Source organism: Otolemur garnettii, unplaced genomic scaffold, assembly GCF_000181295.1.
Source record: "Otolemur garnettii isolate 467f Iridium unplaced genomic scaffold, OtoGar3 scaffold00031, whole genome shotgun sequence".
NCBI lineage: Eukaryota > Metazoa > Chordata > Mammalia > Primates > Galagidae > Otolemur > Otolemur garnettii.
Window position 1 is genome coordinate 12,331,976 of NW_003852426.1, and position 16,615 is coordinate 12,348,590.

A 16,615-nucleotide genomic window follows, 5' to 3' on the forward strand; every position below is an offset into this window, starting at 1 on the left:
AAAAAAAAAAAAAAAGGAAGAAAGAAAAAGAAAATGGAATGAAGAGGATAGAGAAGAGAATGAAAGACAGAAGGAGAGAGAGAGACATGCACACAGTGAGGGGCCGATGCTCCAGATACTGTGGAAGTAGCTTTGGGGAAACAAGAAGGTGCTAGAAGTAGGGGAGCAGAGGCACTGTCCCCAGGTTTCAAGCTCAAGTCTGGGGGCTCAGCAACAGGCAGAAACAGAGGCCTGAGTTGGTGGGCCCAATTAAGCACCACAACCTCCCAAGGCCCCAGGGCTTCCACATGGCAGGTGGGTGGCTCTGGGCCTCCCATGGCACCCAGCAGTCTCTAGTCCTCCAGGAAGGAAGGACTTGTCCAGAAAGGAAACTTCCTAGGCCCTCAGAGGTGACACCCAGGTGGGAGGACCAGGGAGCAATAGAGCTGCCCTTTCTGCGGCCTACATGGGGAAGGGGCTGACAGCTGAAACTGACTGAAGGATTCTGTGCTAGCAAGAGGCAAGCAAAGGGCCAAGTGCTGGCATGTTCATGTTCATCTAGTATAGGATTCCATACTATCTTCCTTCATTCTGCCTTCCTCTGTCCTCTGCTATTTCTGAGACAACCTGGCTAGGCCATTAGCTACCTGAGGGAGAAGCAATGTTCTTGTTCTCACCTACTTGCATGGCCAGCTGTGCCAGGTACCCCATAAAGTGCTCAGGACATGTCTGCTAACCCAGATGGCACTGAGGCCATGGGTTGCTGGTCCCTGGCCTTGATCCCCACCTCTCAACCACATGAGGGCAGTACCAGCTACCCTTCAAGGCCCCCAGCCCAACAGCTCCAATTGGCCTGAAGCAAAGCTAGCCAGACCCATCTTGGCAGGGCAGCTGGGTACACCTGGCTAGAGCCGGGAGGGGACAAGAGGCAGCAGGGGGTAGATGGTATAGTGTGTCACCTCCTGGCCACTCCACACCCCTCAGGGACTGTGGGGGGCTGGGGCAGGTGCCGTCCCCAAACCAATTATAAACAAGGCAAAGGACAGGCTGTGACTTCCCTTGGCAAACAGGGAGAAAACAAATCGGAGCCCCACCCACAGCCCCACTGGCAGAACTGGGGGGGAGGATAAGGCATACAGCTCAGGGCCTTTTCGAGCTGTGTACAACATCCCTGGGTATTAGGTGGTAAAGCACTGGCAGGGTAGAGACTAGGGGTAAAGCACTTTTTTGTGTCCTCATTTCTGGGCACATGATGGGGGCTCAATTCATTCCACAAAGATACACTGATAGCCACTGTATGTGAGGCTCCCTTCCAGGCACTGGGGACATGGCATGGAACAAAGCAGACCAAGCCCCTGTCCTCAGAGTGCTAACATAGGAACCTCCCACTCACCTGTCAACTGACCAGCTCTGACTCCAGGCCCATTTCCCCCAGGGTTGAAGGGCCTGCCACAACCTCTCCTCGCCTCTACTGGCTTTCCCCCAATTCCCTCCAGTTTCCAAAGGCAACTCTACCCCCAACACCTCCAGGGGTGAGCTCCCAGGTTCTTACGACTAGCAGCTACTTCAAGGCCCAGGACCTCCTAGAAGATGATGAAGACACCAGCAGGGACCCTCTAGCTGCCCTCCCAAATCTCAGATCTGAGCAAGGAAAGGAAAAGAGAATACCTTCTTCTTCTTTTTTTTTTAGAATACCTTCTTTTTGTGTGTGTCTCATCATTTTTACTATTAAGAAATATGATTTGGGGCAGTACCTGTGGCTCAAAAGAGTAGGGCACGGGCCCCATATCCCGGAGGTGACGGGTTCAAACCCAGCCCCAGCCAAAAAAAGAAATATGATTTGAACCATAATCAAATACTTGCCGTCCATTGGGTGGAAAAGTAAAATAACTTGATGGGCCTTTCGACAGCCTTGATTCAACAAGGTACAGGTCCATTTTGGCCACCACCTTCCCTTATTCCAGCAATGCTACTTTAGCTTCAGGTACCTCCGCAGTAGCTTCAGACCCTGCCCTGTGTTCCAGTGACTCTCAGCTACTGTTATTCTCGTTTGTCCACCTCATCTTGCCTTAATCACCCAGCATGTATTTAAGTACTTGTCCCAGGGAGCGAGACCAAGAACTGTAAGGCTGAACAGAGGTCAGTTTAATGGGAAGTGGGGCAGAAGGTGGAGGGAGGAGGGAGGACTGACTGAAGGGGACACCCTGATGATCTCAGAAGTGGTCCCTATCCCTGGGAATCCCTGCCTTTGATAAGGAGACAGGCCTAAAAGATTCAAAGCAATCAGAGTGGCTGCAAAGCAGGAGGACTCTAAGACAGTGATTCTCAAAGTGTGCTCTGGGGACAGATGGCATTAGCATCATCACCTGATGACTTGTCAGAAATTCAAATTCCAGACCTCCTGGAAGTTGCAGGCCTACTCAATCAGAAACCTGGGAGGAGGACCCAGAAATCTGTGTTTTAACATTCTCCCAGGGGATTCTGATTCATCTTCAAATTTGAGAACTACTGCCCTAGAGAAAGGGCATTAGAACTATCTGGGAAATTTAAAATAATAATGCCTAAAGCTCCTCTCCTCAAGGTTCAGGTGCAACTATATTTTTTAAGAGCTCCCTAGGTGATCATGATATCCAGCCAGGCTGCAGTAAGAACAATCCCCCTGGTTTCCTGGAAAGCTGTGCCTTGATAGGAAGATTTGGGTTATAGGGAGGGAGTAAGGAAAGGGGGAAACATGGACTCTGACTTTCTGGATGAAGACTCTGGTGGAATTCCTGGATGAATCCCTGTGGCATCATACCTCACTTTGGGACCTCCGCTGTATGTATGAAAGCAAATAAGATGGCCTGCCCCAAAGAAAGCTGGACAGGAGATGGGGGTGGCCAGACTTCATTTCTTCTCCTCCTTAGGCCCACTTAAAAGCCAGGAAAGAAAGTCACTGATGTACCCGCCTGTTGTCTCTGCCCCTCTCAGCTACCCTCTGCTCTTACCCACTGCCCCACCACTCCACAGCAAAGCATTTCCTATGTGCACGATAAATCACCAGACCCTACTCTATCACTAATATTTCATCTCTACCCTCAGTGACATTCCAGACAAGGGGATCCATATCTCTGGCACAGAGTGGGAGAGGGGCAGGCATCAGGAGGGCAGGGGAAAGCTGCAGCTAGAAGTGGGTGGTGAGGGGCCCAGCCAGATACTACCCACAGAGACCAAAGGGGCGGGGCAGGGGTGATAGAGATGCTGTAAACATTGCCAAATCTTCTCCACTGTCATGTTAAGTGAGGAGACCAGGCTGGGTGTGGCACAACAGGGAGCAGCAGGGATCAGGGCCACTGCCATACTTAAGGTATGACATTAGAGGACATTAGACACATGGGAATGCTGTTTGCAACCCACAGGTCTTTATTCCTTTCCTGAAGCCCTCTATGCCTCTATTTCCTCACTTGAAAAGGAAAAATAAAGAAATACATGAGTTATGAGCTAATTGCACTCATATTCTCAGAGCTGCACATGCACCGACATGCTCAGCCCTCATGCAACTAATTCATAGGTGCTACGATAACCCTCACTCTTTAAGTGTGGAAACTGAGGCACATGAGGGTTAAGCAGCTTGCCTAGGCTCATGCAGTATTAAGCAGCAGAGCTGGGACTCCAAGCCAGCTGGCCTAGCCCCAGAGCCCATGCTGTCAACAACCCCCTGACCAGGGTGCCCTGGCCCAGTGCTCAGTACATGGTGGCTATGGCTACATCCCAAGAAAAACTGCCTTGTTGCTCCACCAGGGCCAGCCTTTGGCTAGAGCTTGATTCTGGGGACTTCAGGATCCTGCAAACAGGCTGAACAAAGCAGTAACCTGCCCCAGCCACACAACTGGTCATAGGCAGAGTGGGGTCTCTCCATCCCCAGTCCAGCACTCTCAGGACTTTCATGGCCATCCCATTCTCACCCAACAGTCTCCACAGCCTTTTCTCCACATCTGACTAAGCAAGCACTGCTCAGAGCTTCACTGTGAGTTGATGGATGTGAGTTCCCAGAAGGCTGTCAGTAAGGCTGCTCCTTTTCCTTCCTGAGCACCCAGGAAGCCTTGTCTGGACCCATCTCCTCCTCTGGTCAGTCAAGACAGGTTCCAATCAGGGTTCCTTTGGTCACTCACCCTGGCAACTCAGAAGAGAGGCCAGGAGACAGGTGTGGTTCTAGGGCAGGAGTCTCAACAAGTTCCCACACTGCTTAGGGCAAGAAACCCTGGATAGAGAAAAGAAGGTCCCCAGGCCACCATACTCCCACTTTTTAAGAGATAACTCCTCAGAAATCCTGAAGTGGTCTTCTTAGGTATTGAGAACATGGATTTTGGAGTCAAGCGGACTTGGGTTAGAATCCTAGTCCTGACACTGCTAGGCTGTGTGACTTTAAGCAACTTGCTTAACTTCTCTGAATCAGTATAATGAAAACAATAATTCCTACCTCACTCTAAAGAGTAAACACACAATGAATGTTGGCAACTACTGCATGATAAATTTTTATTATACTATTGTTCTAGTACAGAATAAAGAGATGACATTCTATTACTATAACAATGTATTATTGTTATTGTCTTATAGACACACATATACAAAAGTCATGTATTCACACGGACCTAGATACCTATAATCTCACACCTACACATACAAACTCACACCCACTACACAAACCCCACACTGACCCAAAGAGCAACATCACATACTCACCATGTAGCAGGAACTGCTCCTCCCTTAATCCTCACAACAGCCTTGTGTATGCGCTTTGATCTCCCTCTTTCAGAAGAGGATATACACAGAACGGTGTGTACACACGCTCATTGCGGAGTGTGATGTGGACATTTCTGGCAGCTCTGGGTACCCTGAACTCCCTCCCTCTGGTCAGAGGAGGCCAACCCAATTTCCACAGTCATCTCCAGGGCAGCCCCAGCAGGGCCCCAAGTGCTGACTGCTCTCCATCCCCAGGACAAAGGCTCAACCTGGCTTTCATGACAGCTGTGGTTGGGTGGTTGGGGAAACCCCTGCTGCTGGCAGAAACTAAGTTGACTTTGAAAAGGAAGAGACAGAGCCAGGGGGTGGCTGGGCCACTCCCTGTGGGGGCAGGTGCTAAGTAACTCTATAAACTCCGCTAATGATGCAATTATAGCCATAAACAGAGCCCCAGGAGGGATCAGGGCCAGAAACCAGACCCTCAAAGGGCAGACAGGCCTGAGGGGTGGGAGTCCCCTCCTACCTACTATTCAGCTTCCCAGAAGCAGGCTTAGGAGGCCTGATGCCGTGGGTGCAGGCAATGACACCACCATTATCCTGGACCCCTGGATGGGCTCCTGCCTGCCCTGGTCAACCGTTGCCCCCCCTCTGAGTCACTAAGCCTTCAAAAGCCCAGATGGCTCTTCCTGGATTCCATGCTTACCTAAGCTGGCCCCTGCCCCATTCCCTGTACCCCTTCCATGGGACCCAGAACCAAGACAGCTGGGTCCTTACTTGGCTGCACCTCACGGAGCTGAGGTGAACACAGCATAACACTGCAGCTGGAACCCGCCTCCTGAGCTGTTTAAGCAACACAGGCTCTTGGAGCATGGAGCCACCCCAAACAGCCCTGCCCTTCATTTACACCCTCAGGTTCCCAGCTCTCCCTGTCCCAGCAGCCAGGCAGCTGGCAAAAAGTAGAGGGCCAAGTGAGTTGCAAATTTTCCTGGGGCTGGGGAAACTGAGGCATGGTAAGAGCATACCATCAGACTACCGGGCAGAGCTCCTAAGGTAGCCGACCCTTCCACTTCCATTCCTTTTCCACTGCCTCTCCAGGCCAGCCAGTAACTACTGCGGGCTGTCTCTGCCCAAACTGTGGGCTCCCTTGAGGGAGGGCCTGGAGCTGTCTCCCAGGCAGGGCACCAAGAACTGCATTCTGAACTGAGCACATCAGCATCTGGTCACCTGAAAGGAAACCAGCCACTAGTCCCCCAACTCACCCCCAATAGCCCAAGATGCCAGGTCTGGGCCAGTGGAATCTCGGCCGGGGTGGGTGCAGGGGCCTGAGGCTACGCCCTAGAGGCGTTACTGGGGACCTGCATCGGACTTGTCCCCTTCCCTGTTAGATAAAGCACCCCCTCACTTGGGGAGGGTAGGAGCCGGGCTGTAATTAACCTACACTTCGTCCCCGAGCGCTAAGCCAAGAACTGCGCTCAAGTTTAATCCAGAGACTACGCGGTGAACCGTTCCCATAACAGACAGGGTTGAGAACGGCGGCTAGAGCTGACAGGGGTTCGGCGAAAGCCCCGGCGGTGTGGGCCGGCGGAGAACGGAATGCGGGGGCCTAGCAGAGCAGGAACCAGCCCCGCCCGGGGCGCCCTCCCTTCCTCCCCCGGGGCGCGAGACTAGGGCGCGCCAGGCGGCTGCGGCGCGAACCTGCTCGCGCAGCCCGGAGCAGCTCAAAGCAGCCGTGCGTGAAGCCAGAGCCCCGCGCGGGGAGGGGGCCGAGGGCGGGGACCCAGCCAGCATCTGCCAGCTCTCTTGGAGGAGGCGCGCGTAGACGCGGGGCCCGGTAGCTGATGGAGTACGCGGAGGGGGTGCCAAGGAGCGCTGAGGGCTGGGAGAGCGGGAGGGACGAGGGTTCTGGACAGCCCGCGGGTGGGCGGCGCGGACTCAGGGGTTAGGGGGAAGGGAAGTGTTTTCCGGGATTCCCGACCGAGAGGGGGAGCGGGAAACTCAGGGATCGGACGACGGCAGGGAGCGCTGGGGGGAGCAGAAAGCCGGGCGCGCGGAGGGTGCTCTGGAGTTAGTGTTACCGGGGGTGAAAAAGACTACCCAGGGACACTAGAGGCACAGGGGTAAGGATAACTTCTTCCAGACGCAGAGCTGTAGGAAGGGAGGAGAAGGGAGGAAGAGATGGTACTTCCACCCGCCCGCCCCCCCAGCAGCCCAGCCCCTGGGGCGTGGCGCCGCTCCGGCCCTCCCACTCCCGGGGACCATCCAGGCTGGGTCTGGCCCTGCCGGACTCGGCCCCTGAATACCTCCCCTAACTCCGACCCCCTCCCCAGCATCACCCGCCTCAGCAGCGTCCTGTGCGGAGGGAGTGGGCGCAGGACCCACGCGTCCCTGAAACTTCTTGCGAGTTCACTCCCACGCCTCCCGCCCCTTCGACTCCCAGGTCCCCAGCCGGGAAGGCCCATACCCGCCCCCGCCCCTCCCGCCCGGTTACATAAGGTAGCGGAGAAGCCGCCCCCGGCCCGGCCTGAAGGGAGGGGCCGCAGGGGCTCCCCGGCTGGGCTAGCAGCGCCGCTCCGGCCACGCGCTGGGCGACCAGGACTGGATGGACTATCGGGCGGGTGGCGGCGCACACGGTCCTGCTCCCTCTCCTGCCGGCATCCCCCACCTACCCACCTGTGTTGGGGACCCACGGGATAGGGGCAGGAGACCTGGGGCTGATGTCCCGGGCCCTCCGTGCGCCCCTTGCCCCTCGGTCCCGCTCACCTCACTCTGAAGGTCAATCCGTCCGCCGCCCGCGCCCCGCGGCTCCAGCAACTTGTCCCAAGTTTGGGTGCCCGGCCTGCGAGCTGCGCCCGCCACCCGCTCCCGGGCTGCTCCGACTCCACGCCACCAGGGAGGCCCGCCCCGTCCGCCCTTCCCGCAGCTATCGGCGCCGCCGCCGCTCCCTGAGTCCCGCCCGCGGCCGCCGCCTCCGCTGTCACCGAGCCCCGCGCCGGGCGCCCGGGCTCCGGCTGTCACTCCGCGACCACTTCCCTCCGCGCCCGACAGAGGGCAGCACCCCCTGCGCCCAGCCCCGCCCCACACCCGACGGGCCTGCCGCGGAGCACGCTGGGAAGTGTAGTCTTCGCTGTGGCCCCCGCTAGGCACGCCGGAAGTTGTAGTCCTGCGGGCAAAGGCCTACAGGGATTTGGCATTTGACTTGGAATCGTTGTTCCTCTTCTGCCCCTTTGCAATTTCCCTTCCCCCAGTTAGTAATGTCCCGAACAAAGGCTTACTATATATGCTGTGGTCTGACCCTCAAGGAGGGGCCTATAGCAGGCTGTATTTCTGGCAGTCTTGCAAAGATATAGGCTCCCAGGTGACTGCCATTGCCATAGAAACTCCTCTGGTGGCCCTAGTTTCCCTCCTGGTTTGGAGTGGGGTGCAGGAACTGTATCTTGCACTTTTATTCCTCCCCCTGAGCATAAGGGGCAAGGCTGTGCTCAGCCTGGAGAAGGACAGGGTAAAAAATAAATCTAGAATGGAGCCTGCCCCCCCCCCATTATGGGTTTTCCTTTTATACTCCCTTAACAGCTTGAACTCTTATCCACCACCATGTTGCTGGACATGATATCGTTTCATACCACCTTCCCCTGATGGAAGTTAACAGGGTGTTGAGACATCATTCTCTGCTTCCTCCCCTCCCTTCCTCCTCCCCCAACTGCCACGTTTCCTCAGGTTTCTGGATATTTTGCTAGGAGGATCCTAAGAAAGACAAGGATGAAGTCTAGAGGAACAAGACCCTTTTGCTGAGTTGGTTAAAGCAAGTGGGCTTGATTGTATGTGACTGAAGTAGCTAACCCTCTTGTCCACAGCTGAGGACCAGCCCTCCTTCAAATACAGGTCCTGGGACATAAGAATCTGGGTAAAAATACAATCAGCCTAACTTAGCTCCTGCCTCCTGAAACCCTCCTGGAAATATTTTCTGGAAATATTGCCCTCCCCTCCCAAAGGATCCTATGACTTTTACAAGCACACATAGGCATCCAGCATTCCTCAGAAACTACTAGTCCAAACTTGATCAGCAGGTGAGGGGATGGATGCCTAAATCTGAGGTGTGTCACACCATTAATCACACTGCTAGTGGACCTGTTTATGGGTCCCAATATCCCTGGGGTGGTTCTGGTGGTAATTTGGTAAATTGGATCAGCAGAGCATTTCAGGTTGTTAGAGTAGGGCTCCTTTGCCTATCCCCCCATGATGCTATTTCCACTGTTTTCCCTCTCCAAGGGCAGAGATGGGAGCAAAGGGAAGGTATGAATGACTGTAAGCTCTGAAGAGTATAGAGCCCATTCTAAACCATGCTTTACAGACCATTTCTCTTAGAATCTCCATGACCCACCCAGAAACCTCCTAATCATTCATGGAGAACATCCATCAATGTCAAATTTGCCCCTGACTCTCATTCTCCCATTTCCCTGAGACTAGAAACACCTTACGGCCACAACTTCCCTCCAACAACAAACAGGCTAGCCAACATAAAGAAGAACTATTTATTATTAGAGAAAGTCCAGAGTCCAAAAAAGGAAGGCTGAATCCAGAGGGGACGCACAGAGAGAACCCTGCTACAGGGTGCAGGGCCAAGAGAAGGAAGGGAACCCACATGTCCATGCAGCAAGTCTAAACTGCAGCAGCGAAGCCCACCATGTTGTTGGCCATGTCGTAGACAGAGTAGTAGGCCCTAAGGAAAACATCCCCGAGGATCCACAGGGGCTGGTCGGACGGAGCCGTCAGGTAGGTAGCCTCAATTCCCACGGTGCAGTGGCCCTGGTTCTGCTCAACACAGAAAGTCAGCATTCATTCATTTGCTCACACATTAGCTGGGCACCACTCAGGCCTGAACACTGGGCCAGAAGTACAGATGCAGAAATAAGTGAGCCAAGGTCTCTGCCCTTGAGGGCTCATAGGCCAACTGAGCCACCAGAACAGGGACTGATGGGAGGGATTTCTGAACAGGCAAATTCAGGCTGCAGTGGTCTTCTGCAGGGTCTCTTCTCCCCATGGTGAGAAACTTCTCTTTCCATAGGCCTCCCTTCTGCTATCAGTTTGGAGCAGATCAGCATGGTGGTCTCCTTGCAGCCAGGAGAACTTGGATTCAAACCTTAGCTTTTACCCTAACTAGCTGTGTAGCCTTGAGTCAGTTACTTAACCTCTCTGAGCCTCTAAGTTTTCATTTATAAAACACAAATGAGTAGCTTCCTCATCAAATGTTGTGGTAAATAAGTGGGATGAAGGGTCTTGCACAGGCTCAGCAAAGAACCTGGTGTCTCTCCCCACTATTTAATATTAATTGATAATAGATGACACTTTTCTATTTCATAGCCTTGTTCCAAAGAATGGGGTTTAGAATTAATGAATTGGTAAAATGAATCAGTGTTGCAAAGAGTCAAGAAATGGCAAAAGGTAAGGAGGCTGAGCATTTCTGGCACACTCTTTCCTCCCACCCCTAATCATGGTGGCTTAGCCTGCAGGGACCAGGACTTACATTTAAGGTGTATATAGCAGGTGGCAGAGGGAACAGCTCATCGTTGATGATGAAAGTGAAGATGGGCAGGGATGGGATCTTGTCACAGTTCACAACATACTGCAAAAAGAAACAGGTCCCCAGGTGCCACCTGAGAGAACCCACCTACCCCATCATCCTAGCCCTGGGATCCCAGGCGTAAGCCCCAGGATGAGCCCCAAGCCTGCTTTTAGACTGGAGGGTGCAGCTCCAAGGAAAACTCCTGTGTAGAGAGGGCCAGAACTGCACATGTGGACTCCTATAGAATAGAATTCGGGGAGACCCAAGACTCTCCACTACCCCAGAAACATTTCTCTTGCCTGAATTTTCCCTATGAGATTGAATCTCTGTCTTCTCTGCAAGTGTCCTTTTAAAACATACAGATCTGCAGAAAGAGCACTAAATTGGTCCCCTAAAGTTAGTGGGAATGGGTTAATTAGGCAAATCCTTTGCTGGGCTCAGGACAAAGAGGGGCAAGGGGGTATGGCCCTGTGGAGTGAGGGAGGTGTGGATTACAGGTTAGCCCTTGTAACTCATTTAGCCCTACATTCCAGTTATTTTGCTATTACCTAAAGCCAAACAAGTGTTTAATCTGTTTTCTCTGAGTGACTGCAACTCAGAAAAAATTCTTGCCTACTAGTTACCTTTCATCTTCCCTCAGCACAAGCCTCTGGCCTGCCTGAACCTCCAAGCCCTTACCCTCCTGCAGCCCTGGTTGGCTGAGGTCCCTCCCCCTCCACTTTCTTAGGTAGCTAGAGGCATGGAGGCCAGGTTAGACTATTCTTATGTTCCCAGCCCCTGGGCTGGCCTCCTCTGGAGAAAGGGACACTCCCATTAGACATACCTGTCCAGATGAGTCCTCCTTGGCCCCTAAGGTCTGCAGAACATGATTCAGGTAATTCTGGGGCACGGTGAGCCGAGAGGTGCCTGTGTCCACGATGCCCTGGCAGCCCTGAAGACATAAGCCAGAGTACTCATGGCCAAGGATGAACCTGAGTGGGGAAAGATGGGAAGCTTCAGCACCATACCTGTTCAGGGCTGCTGAGGATGGGCTCTCCTCACCATTAAGGGACAGGCAAGTGGCCACAGAATCAAGCTGTACTGAGGAAAGTAAGGACCCTGCAAAGGGCAATCCAGCTATTCCCCTAATCATACCATACTAGAATCTATCCAAGGCCACCCAAATGGCCATGGGATCTAGTCCTAAAACATTTCAAGGAAGGTTCCAAAACACTGAAAACCAGGGTTTTTGATTCATTGTAAGGCTTTCCAGTATATTAGTAATCACACTCTTCATTTTAAATCTATAAACCAGTGGTTCTCAACCTTCCTAATGCCATGACCCTTTAATACAGTTCCTGTGGGTTGCAACCCACAGATTAAGAACTGCTGCTATAAACCATCTATAGTGTTTATAGATGGGATTGGATAATAGGGTCTCTATTGTTCAGGATTCTAAGTTCTGTCTTTCCCTATGTTGTCCTAGCCCCTCCCTTCCTCTCCAGGCTGACCTGAAAGGTTTGACAGTCCTGCAGAGGGCAGTTGTGGCTTTGTAGCAGCAAGCCTCTGCACCACCCCCGTAAGCAATTCTTCGTTGTGTATATGACAGGGGGTGCCTTGAAGCCCCCATGCCAAGGGAGTGCCGTATCCCAAGACCCCACCAAACTCACTCATCAATGGTGATCTGCCAATACAACTTCTGAGAGACGGGGAACCAGACGATCTTTCCCCTATACAGACTGTCGTCCACACCCCCAAAGATGACCATTCCCTCATACTGAGAGCCCATGGTTCTGCAGAGACAAAAGGAAGGGTAAGTCAGGGAGAGCTGTGGGAAAGGACTTCCCTGCTCGGCAGTCACCTTCAGAGAAACATAGCTCCGTTCCTGGTTCCGGACTGCAGGTCCCTGAGAACAGAGCTGTCTGCCTGGGCTCAGAATTCCCAGTGTCTCAGTGTCCCTCCAAAGGAACCCCTTGTTATTGGAACCCTATCCCATGGCCCCATTTCTCTGCCTTCTACTTCATGCCACCAGTGGAACCAGGAGCCCCATCCAGGCCCAGCTTGTTACTTTTTTTGCTGAGACTGTGCTGAGACTAGAGAGAGGGCCTTGCTGGAAGGAAGGAAAGGACATTCTGTTTGTTCCAAAGGCCTCCCCTGGTAGCTGGAGTGTGGAACTGGGTGGAGCTCCTAAAGGTTACATGCAGACAAATTGTAAATACAGGAAGATTAACTTAACAACATTTGTAAGGGGGAGATATTGCTGAAAGTCATATTCAGGTATTTAAGCTTTAGAGAACAGATGCTAACCATCTGTAGAAGGTGCTTGGCTAATTCAGAAGAGGAAAAAAGGGGAGGTGCCTGTGGCTCAGTGAGTAGGGAGCCGGCTCCATATACCGAGGGTGGTGGGTTTGAACACAGCCCTGGCCAAACTGCAACCAAAAAATAGCTGGGCATTCATACCCAGCCCCGGCCAAAAAAACTGTAAAAAAAAAAAAAAAAAATTGTGGCTGGCTCCTATAGTCCCAGCTACTCTGGAGGCTGAGGCAAGAAAGAATCGCCTAAGCCCAAGAGCTGTGACACCACAGCACTCTACCAAGGGCAACAAAATGAGACTGTGTCCCTAAAAAAAAAGAGAGGAAAAAAGAAGTTAGTCCCAAGCCACTCAGCCCTACCCACTAGCTTGCTTACTAAGTGTTGGCTGGCATTGGCCAGGATAACAGCTTGTTAGAAGTCAGTGTTGGATGTAGACCAGAAGACTCCAGGACCAGGCTAGAACAATAGATCAAAGAAAATGAAGCAATAGATTACTATACAAAAGAGATATACAGGTAGAAAACGTTCAGAGGAAATGAGCTAGCTGGGGCCCAAGGCAGGAGGCAAATCCAAGAGGTGCCAAGAATCAGAGCAGCAACATTCAGAGCAAAGTTCAGCCCTATGTGAGAGAGTTCTGGCTCAGAGCCTGTGGCTCAAGTGGCTAAGGCGCCAGCCACATACACCTAAGGTGGTGGGTTCAAATCCAGCCTGGGCCCGCCAAATAACAATGATGGCTGCAACCCCCCCAAAAAGAAAAAAATAACCAGGTGAGAGAGTTCTGTCCAGGCCAAGGCCAAGGCCAAGGAATGCAGAAAGGCAGAATGAGCTAGAGATATACACAGGGGAAGGTTAAAGGAGTCTCCAGATGCCCAGCAGTGAAGAAGCCCTGGAACAGGAATGGCTGGAGCCACAGGTCTGTTGGGAGGCCTCCAAAGCCCAAGGCATTGAGCTTCAGTTGTCCAGGGTCTGCAGGGGAGGGGCTGGAGGTGGCGGTTCCTCACTTGTTGAAGTAGAAGCTGAAGACTGAGCTGTTGAGAAGGTGCGCATACAGCATGTTCTCCAAGACTGTGGTGGCCCCACCAACAGATAGGGAGGGGTAGCCCATGCCCAAGATGCCATCAAATCCCGCGTAGATGAAATTGGCAGTGGGCTCACTCTGGCTGAGGCCAAACTCCTGGTTGTGGATCTGGATGCTCTGGATCTTGGGGGTATGGGAGCACACCAAGGAGGGGAGGTGACAAGTCTGATTTCACCTACCTGCCCTAGATTTCCCCAGAGACCCCTCAAGGCTCCCTTCTTCTTCCCTTCCTCATTCTGTCCCTTCCAATTTTGGCAGGTCTTGCTGGAGTTACGTCTTCCAAGTAGCCTTCTCTGACTGGTTCCACATGCTTCCCCACCCCTCTGAAATCCCCAGGCTTTAAGCTCCTTAAGAAAAAGGACAATAAGCTGGGCACGATAGCTAAGTGGTTAGAGCACCAGCCCTGCACACCATGGCCAATGGGTTCATAGCTCACCTGGGCCTGATTAAGAAAAAAAAATTACAAAAAAAAAAAAATAACCCAACACAGACCTTTCAACAGTCTCAGTAGCTCATACCTGTAATCCTCTGGGAGGCCGAGGTGGTTGGATCACCTGAGCTCAGAAGTTCAAGACCAGCCTGAACAAAGCAAGACCCATGTCTCCACTAAAAAAAGGAAACTAGCCAGGCATTTTAGCAGCTGCCTGTGGTCCCAGCTACTTGGGAGTCTGAGACCAAGAGGATTGCTTGAGCCCAAGAGTTTGTGGTTGCTGTGAGCTCTGACGCCAGAGCACTCAATCCCAGGGCAACTGAGTGAGACTCTGTCTCAAATAAATAAATAAGAAAAAGGACAACATCTGTCTCATCCATCGTGATGTCCTGTGCCTCACACATCATGGCCAATGGTGACTGTCCAAGGAGTGACTGAATGAGCCTTGCTTCTCTTGCCTTCTTGTCCTGCATACCCAAGCAGTAGCATTCCATCATGCTTCAGGCAAGTGTCCCTGCTGGCTCACAGATCACAGCTCTGACCTCTATTCCCACACTGGAGCGACAAGGAAGCACCCACTTACAGTTAGAGTGTCCAAGGCAAACGTGCCGAGGAGGTTGCCGCTACCGTAACCCAGGAGAAACATCTTCCCATTGGTGGAGTAGGTAGAAGATGCACTGGGGTTGAAGCGAGAATGGCTGGCTGCAGGCAGAGAGAGGGACAGAGAGTCAGACTGGCAAATGAAGACAGGACCACTGGCTCTCAGGCCTGTAAGGCTACCACTTCTGCCTCTCACCCAGCCTGAGCCTCAGCAACCCTCCTCACCGAGCCAAAGGGATCCACCAAGGCTGTCAGTGTTGGAAGGCCCATGACAGCTGGCCACCCTTGGCTCCAAAGCCCCCTCCAACTTATAGAATCTTGGGATGCCACAGGACTGTAGCCTCCCTGTGAGTAGGGATGCGTAGAACCCAGATCCCTAGCTCTGTGTCCCTGGCCCTCAGCAGAGCACTTGGCACACATCAGTTGCCAACTAATTTAATCACTCATCAGATAAGAGGTGAATGGGCCTCAGAATTCCCCTAACCCTCCAAGACATCCCCAAGTGCCTCAACCTTCTTCTCATCAGGAAACTGATCATAGAATCCTGACATAACATGAGAGTGGACTAGCCATTGAGGGACCTTTTGGACCAGAAGGGCCAGGACCTAAACCCCAAGGCTTTGGCAGGGACCAGGGCAAAGTGAACACTACTGGTCTCCAAAAACTACCCCAGTACAATGACCTCATCCTATATTCTGTCATGTCTCTTGGAGATGCTCAGTGAGAACTTAATATAGTAGAAAATAATATTATAGAATTGAGCGAGACAGAATGGAGCAGAAATTATTCGTGTGGCACGGCATGGACAGAATGGGGTAGAGTACGACAAACTGGAGTGAAATGGAGTAGAGTGAGGTGGACTGGCATAAATACAGAGATATAACTTGGTCGGGGGAAAGGTAAAAAGCGCCCAGCTGCAGGACCAGCCTCTTCCCTCTGCCATGGGCATGGACTGTGACCCTGTATAAGTTCCTGCTTTGTCCTCCCCAAGAATGAGTTTCCCCCAGCAATTCCTCATAAAGTGTGGCCCTCCCTAGAGGTGTCCACACTCTGCCCTGCCCACTACCCCTCCTGGTCCAGCCCAGCACTCACTGCAGGCCTGATCCTGGCAGTAGACAGAGGGTACCCACAAGTTGGAGGATCCAGTGTCAAAAAGGACCATGAATTTCTGGGGTGGAGTCCCAATGCTGATCTCGCCAAAATAGGAAGCCTGGGGGGCCACAGACAGGCTGTTAGCTCTGTTTTGTTTGTTTGTTTTTAGAGACAGAGTCCCACTTTATTACCCTTGGTAGAGTGGCGTGGCATCACACCTCACAGCAACCTCCAACTCCTGGGCTTAGGTGATTCTCTTGTCTCAGCCTCCCGAGTAGCTGAGACTACAGGCGCCTGCCACAACACCCAGCTATTTTTTGTTGCAGTTTGGCCAGGCTGGGTTTGAACCCGCCACCCTTGGTACATGGGGTCGGCGCCCTACTCACTGAGCCACAGGCGCCACCCCCAGGCTGCTAGTTCTAAAGGGATCCAGGGAACTTGCCTGGAACTTCATGGGCAGTGACAGCACCTGCTCCTGCCCACCAGCCTGTACCACAAGCAGGGGCCCAAGTCTTCCCACCCCCCTGTTCAGAACCCACTGCCCCTATGTCTGTGCCTGCCCAGGGTAGTCAGTCGCAAAGGTGTCTGTGGGCTCAGCTGCTCTGAGGGAAGGGAGCAGACCGCAGGGCAGGGTGGGAGGGGCAAGGAGAGGGGTGCAGCTTGTCACTCAGTCTGGCTGTCAGCCTTTGGCAGCAGAAAGAGGGCCACCCCAAAGAGAATCAGGACTCACATCCATGGGGATGTTGGTGCCGGTGGCCGTACTGAAGTCGCCGAAGTGGTACTTCCGAGCGGGGTCGTATTCGTTGGTCCTCAGGAACTCCTCGAGTACGCCCTTCTCCTTCATGCTTTCACGGATGGACTT

At 52.8% G+C, this 16,615-nt stretch overlaps 2 protein-coding genes across 3 annotated transcripts in view; both read right to left on the reverse strand.

Annotated features, from left to right (window-relative positions):
* TFEB (transcription factor EB) overlaps nt 1-7,719 on the reverse strand; it is a 55,799-nt gene extending 48,080 nt beyond the window's left edge. The window contains exon 1 of one of the 2 annotated variants that reach the window (XM_023512873.1): nt 7,462-7,719. The gene's annotated coding sequence lies outside the window, so the exon portion shown is untranslated. The remainder of the gene's footprint in view (nt 1-7,461) is intronic. The other variant, XM_023512874.1, reaches the window with a different exon arrangement.
* Nucleotides 7,720-9,357: 1,638 nt separating this feature from the next.
* Nucleotides 9,358-16,615, reverse strand: part of PGC (progastricsin) — a 9,405-nt gene continuing 2,147 nt past the window's right edge. Inside the window, exons 2-9 of the mRNA XM_023512820.1 lie at nt 16,484-16,612; nt 15,754-15,871; nt 14,645-14,763; nt 13,555-13,754; nt 11,911-12,033; nt 11,085-11,232; nt 10,223-10,321; nt 9,358-9,510 (exon numbers count right to left, since the gene is read on the reverse strand). Coding sequence (XP_023368588.1) covers nt 9,358-9,510; nt 10,223-10,321; nt 11,085-11,232; nt 11,911-12,033; nt 13,555-13,754; nt 14,645-14,763; nt 15,754-15,871; nt 16,484-16,612 — 1,089 coding nt within the window. The remainder of the gene's footprint in view (nt 9,511-10,222; nt 10,322-11,084; nt 11,233-11,910; nt 12,034-13,554; nt 13,755-14,644; nt 14,764-15,753; nt 15,872-16,483; nt 16,613-16,615) is intronic.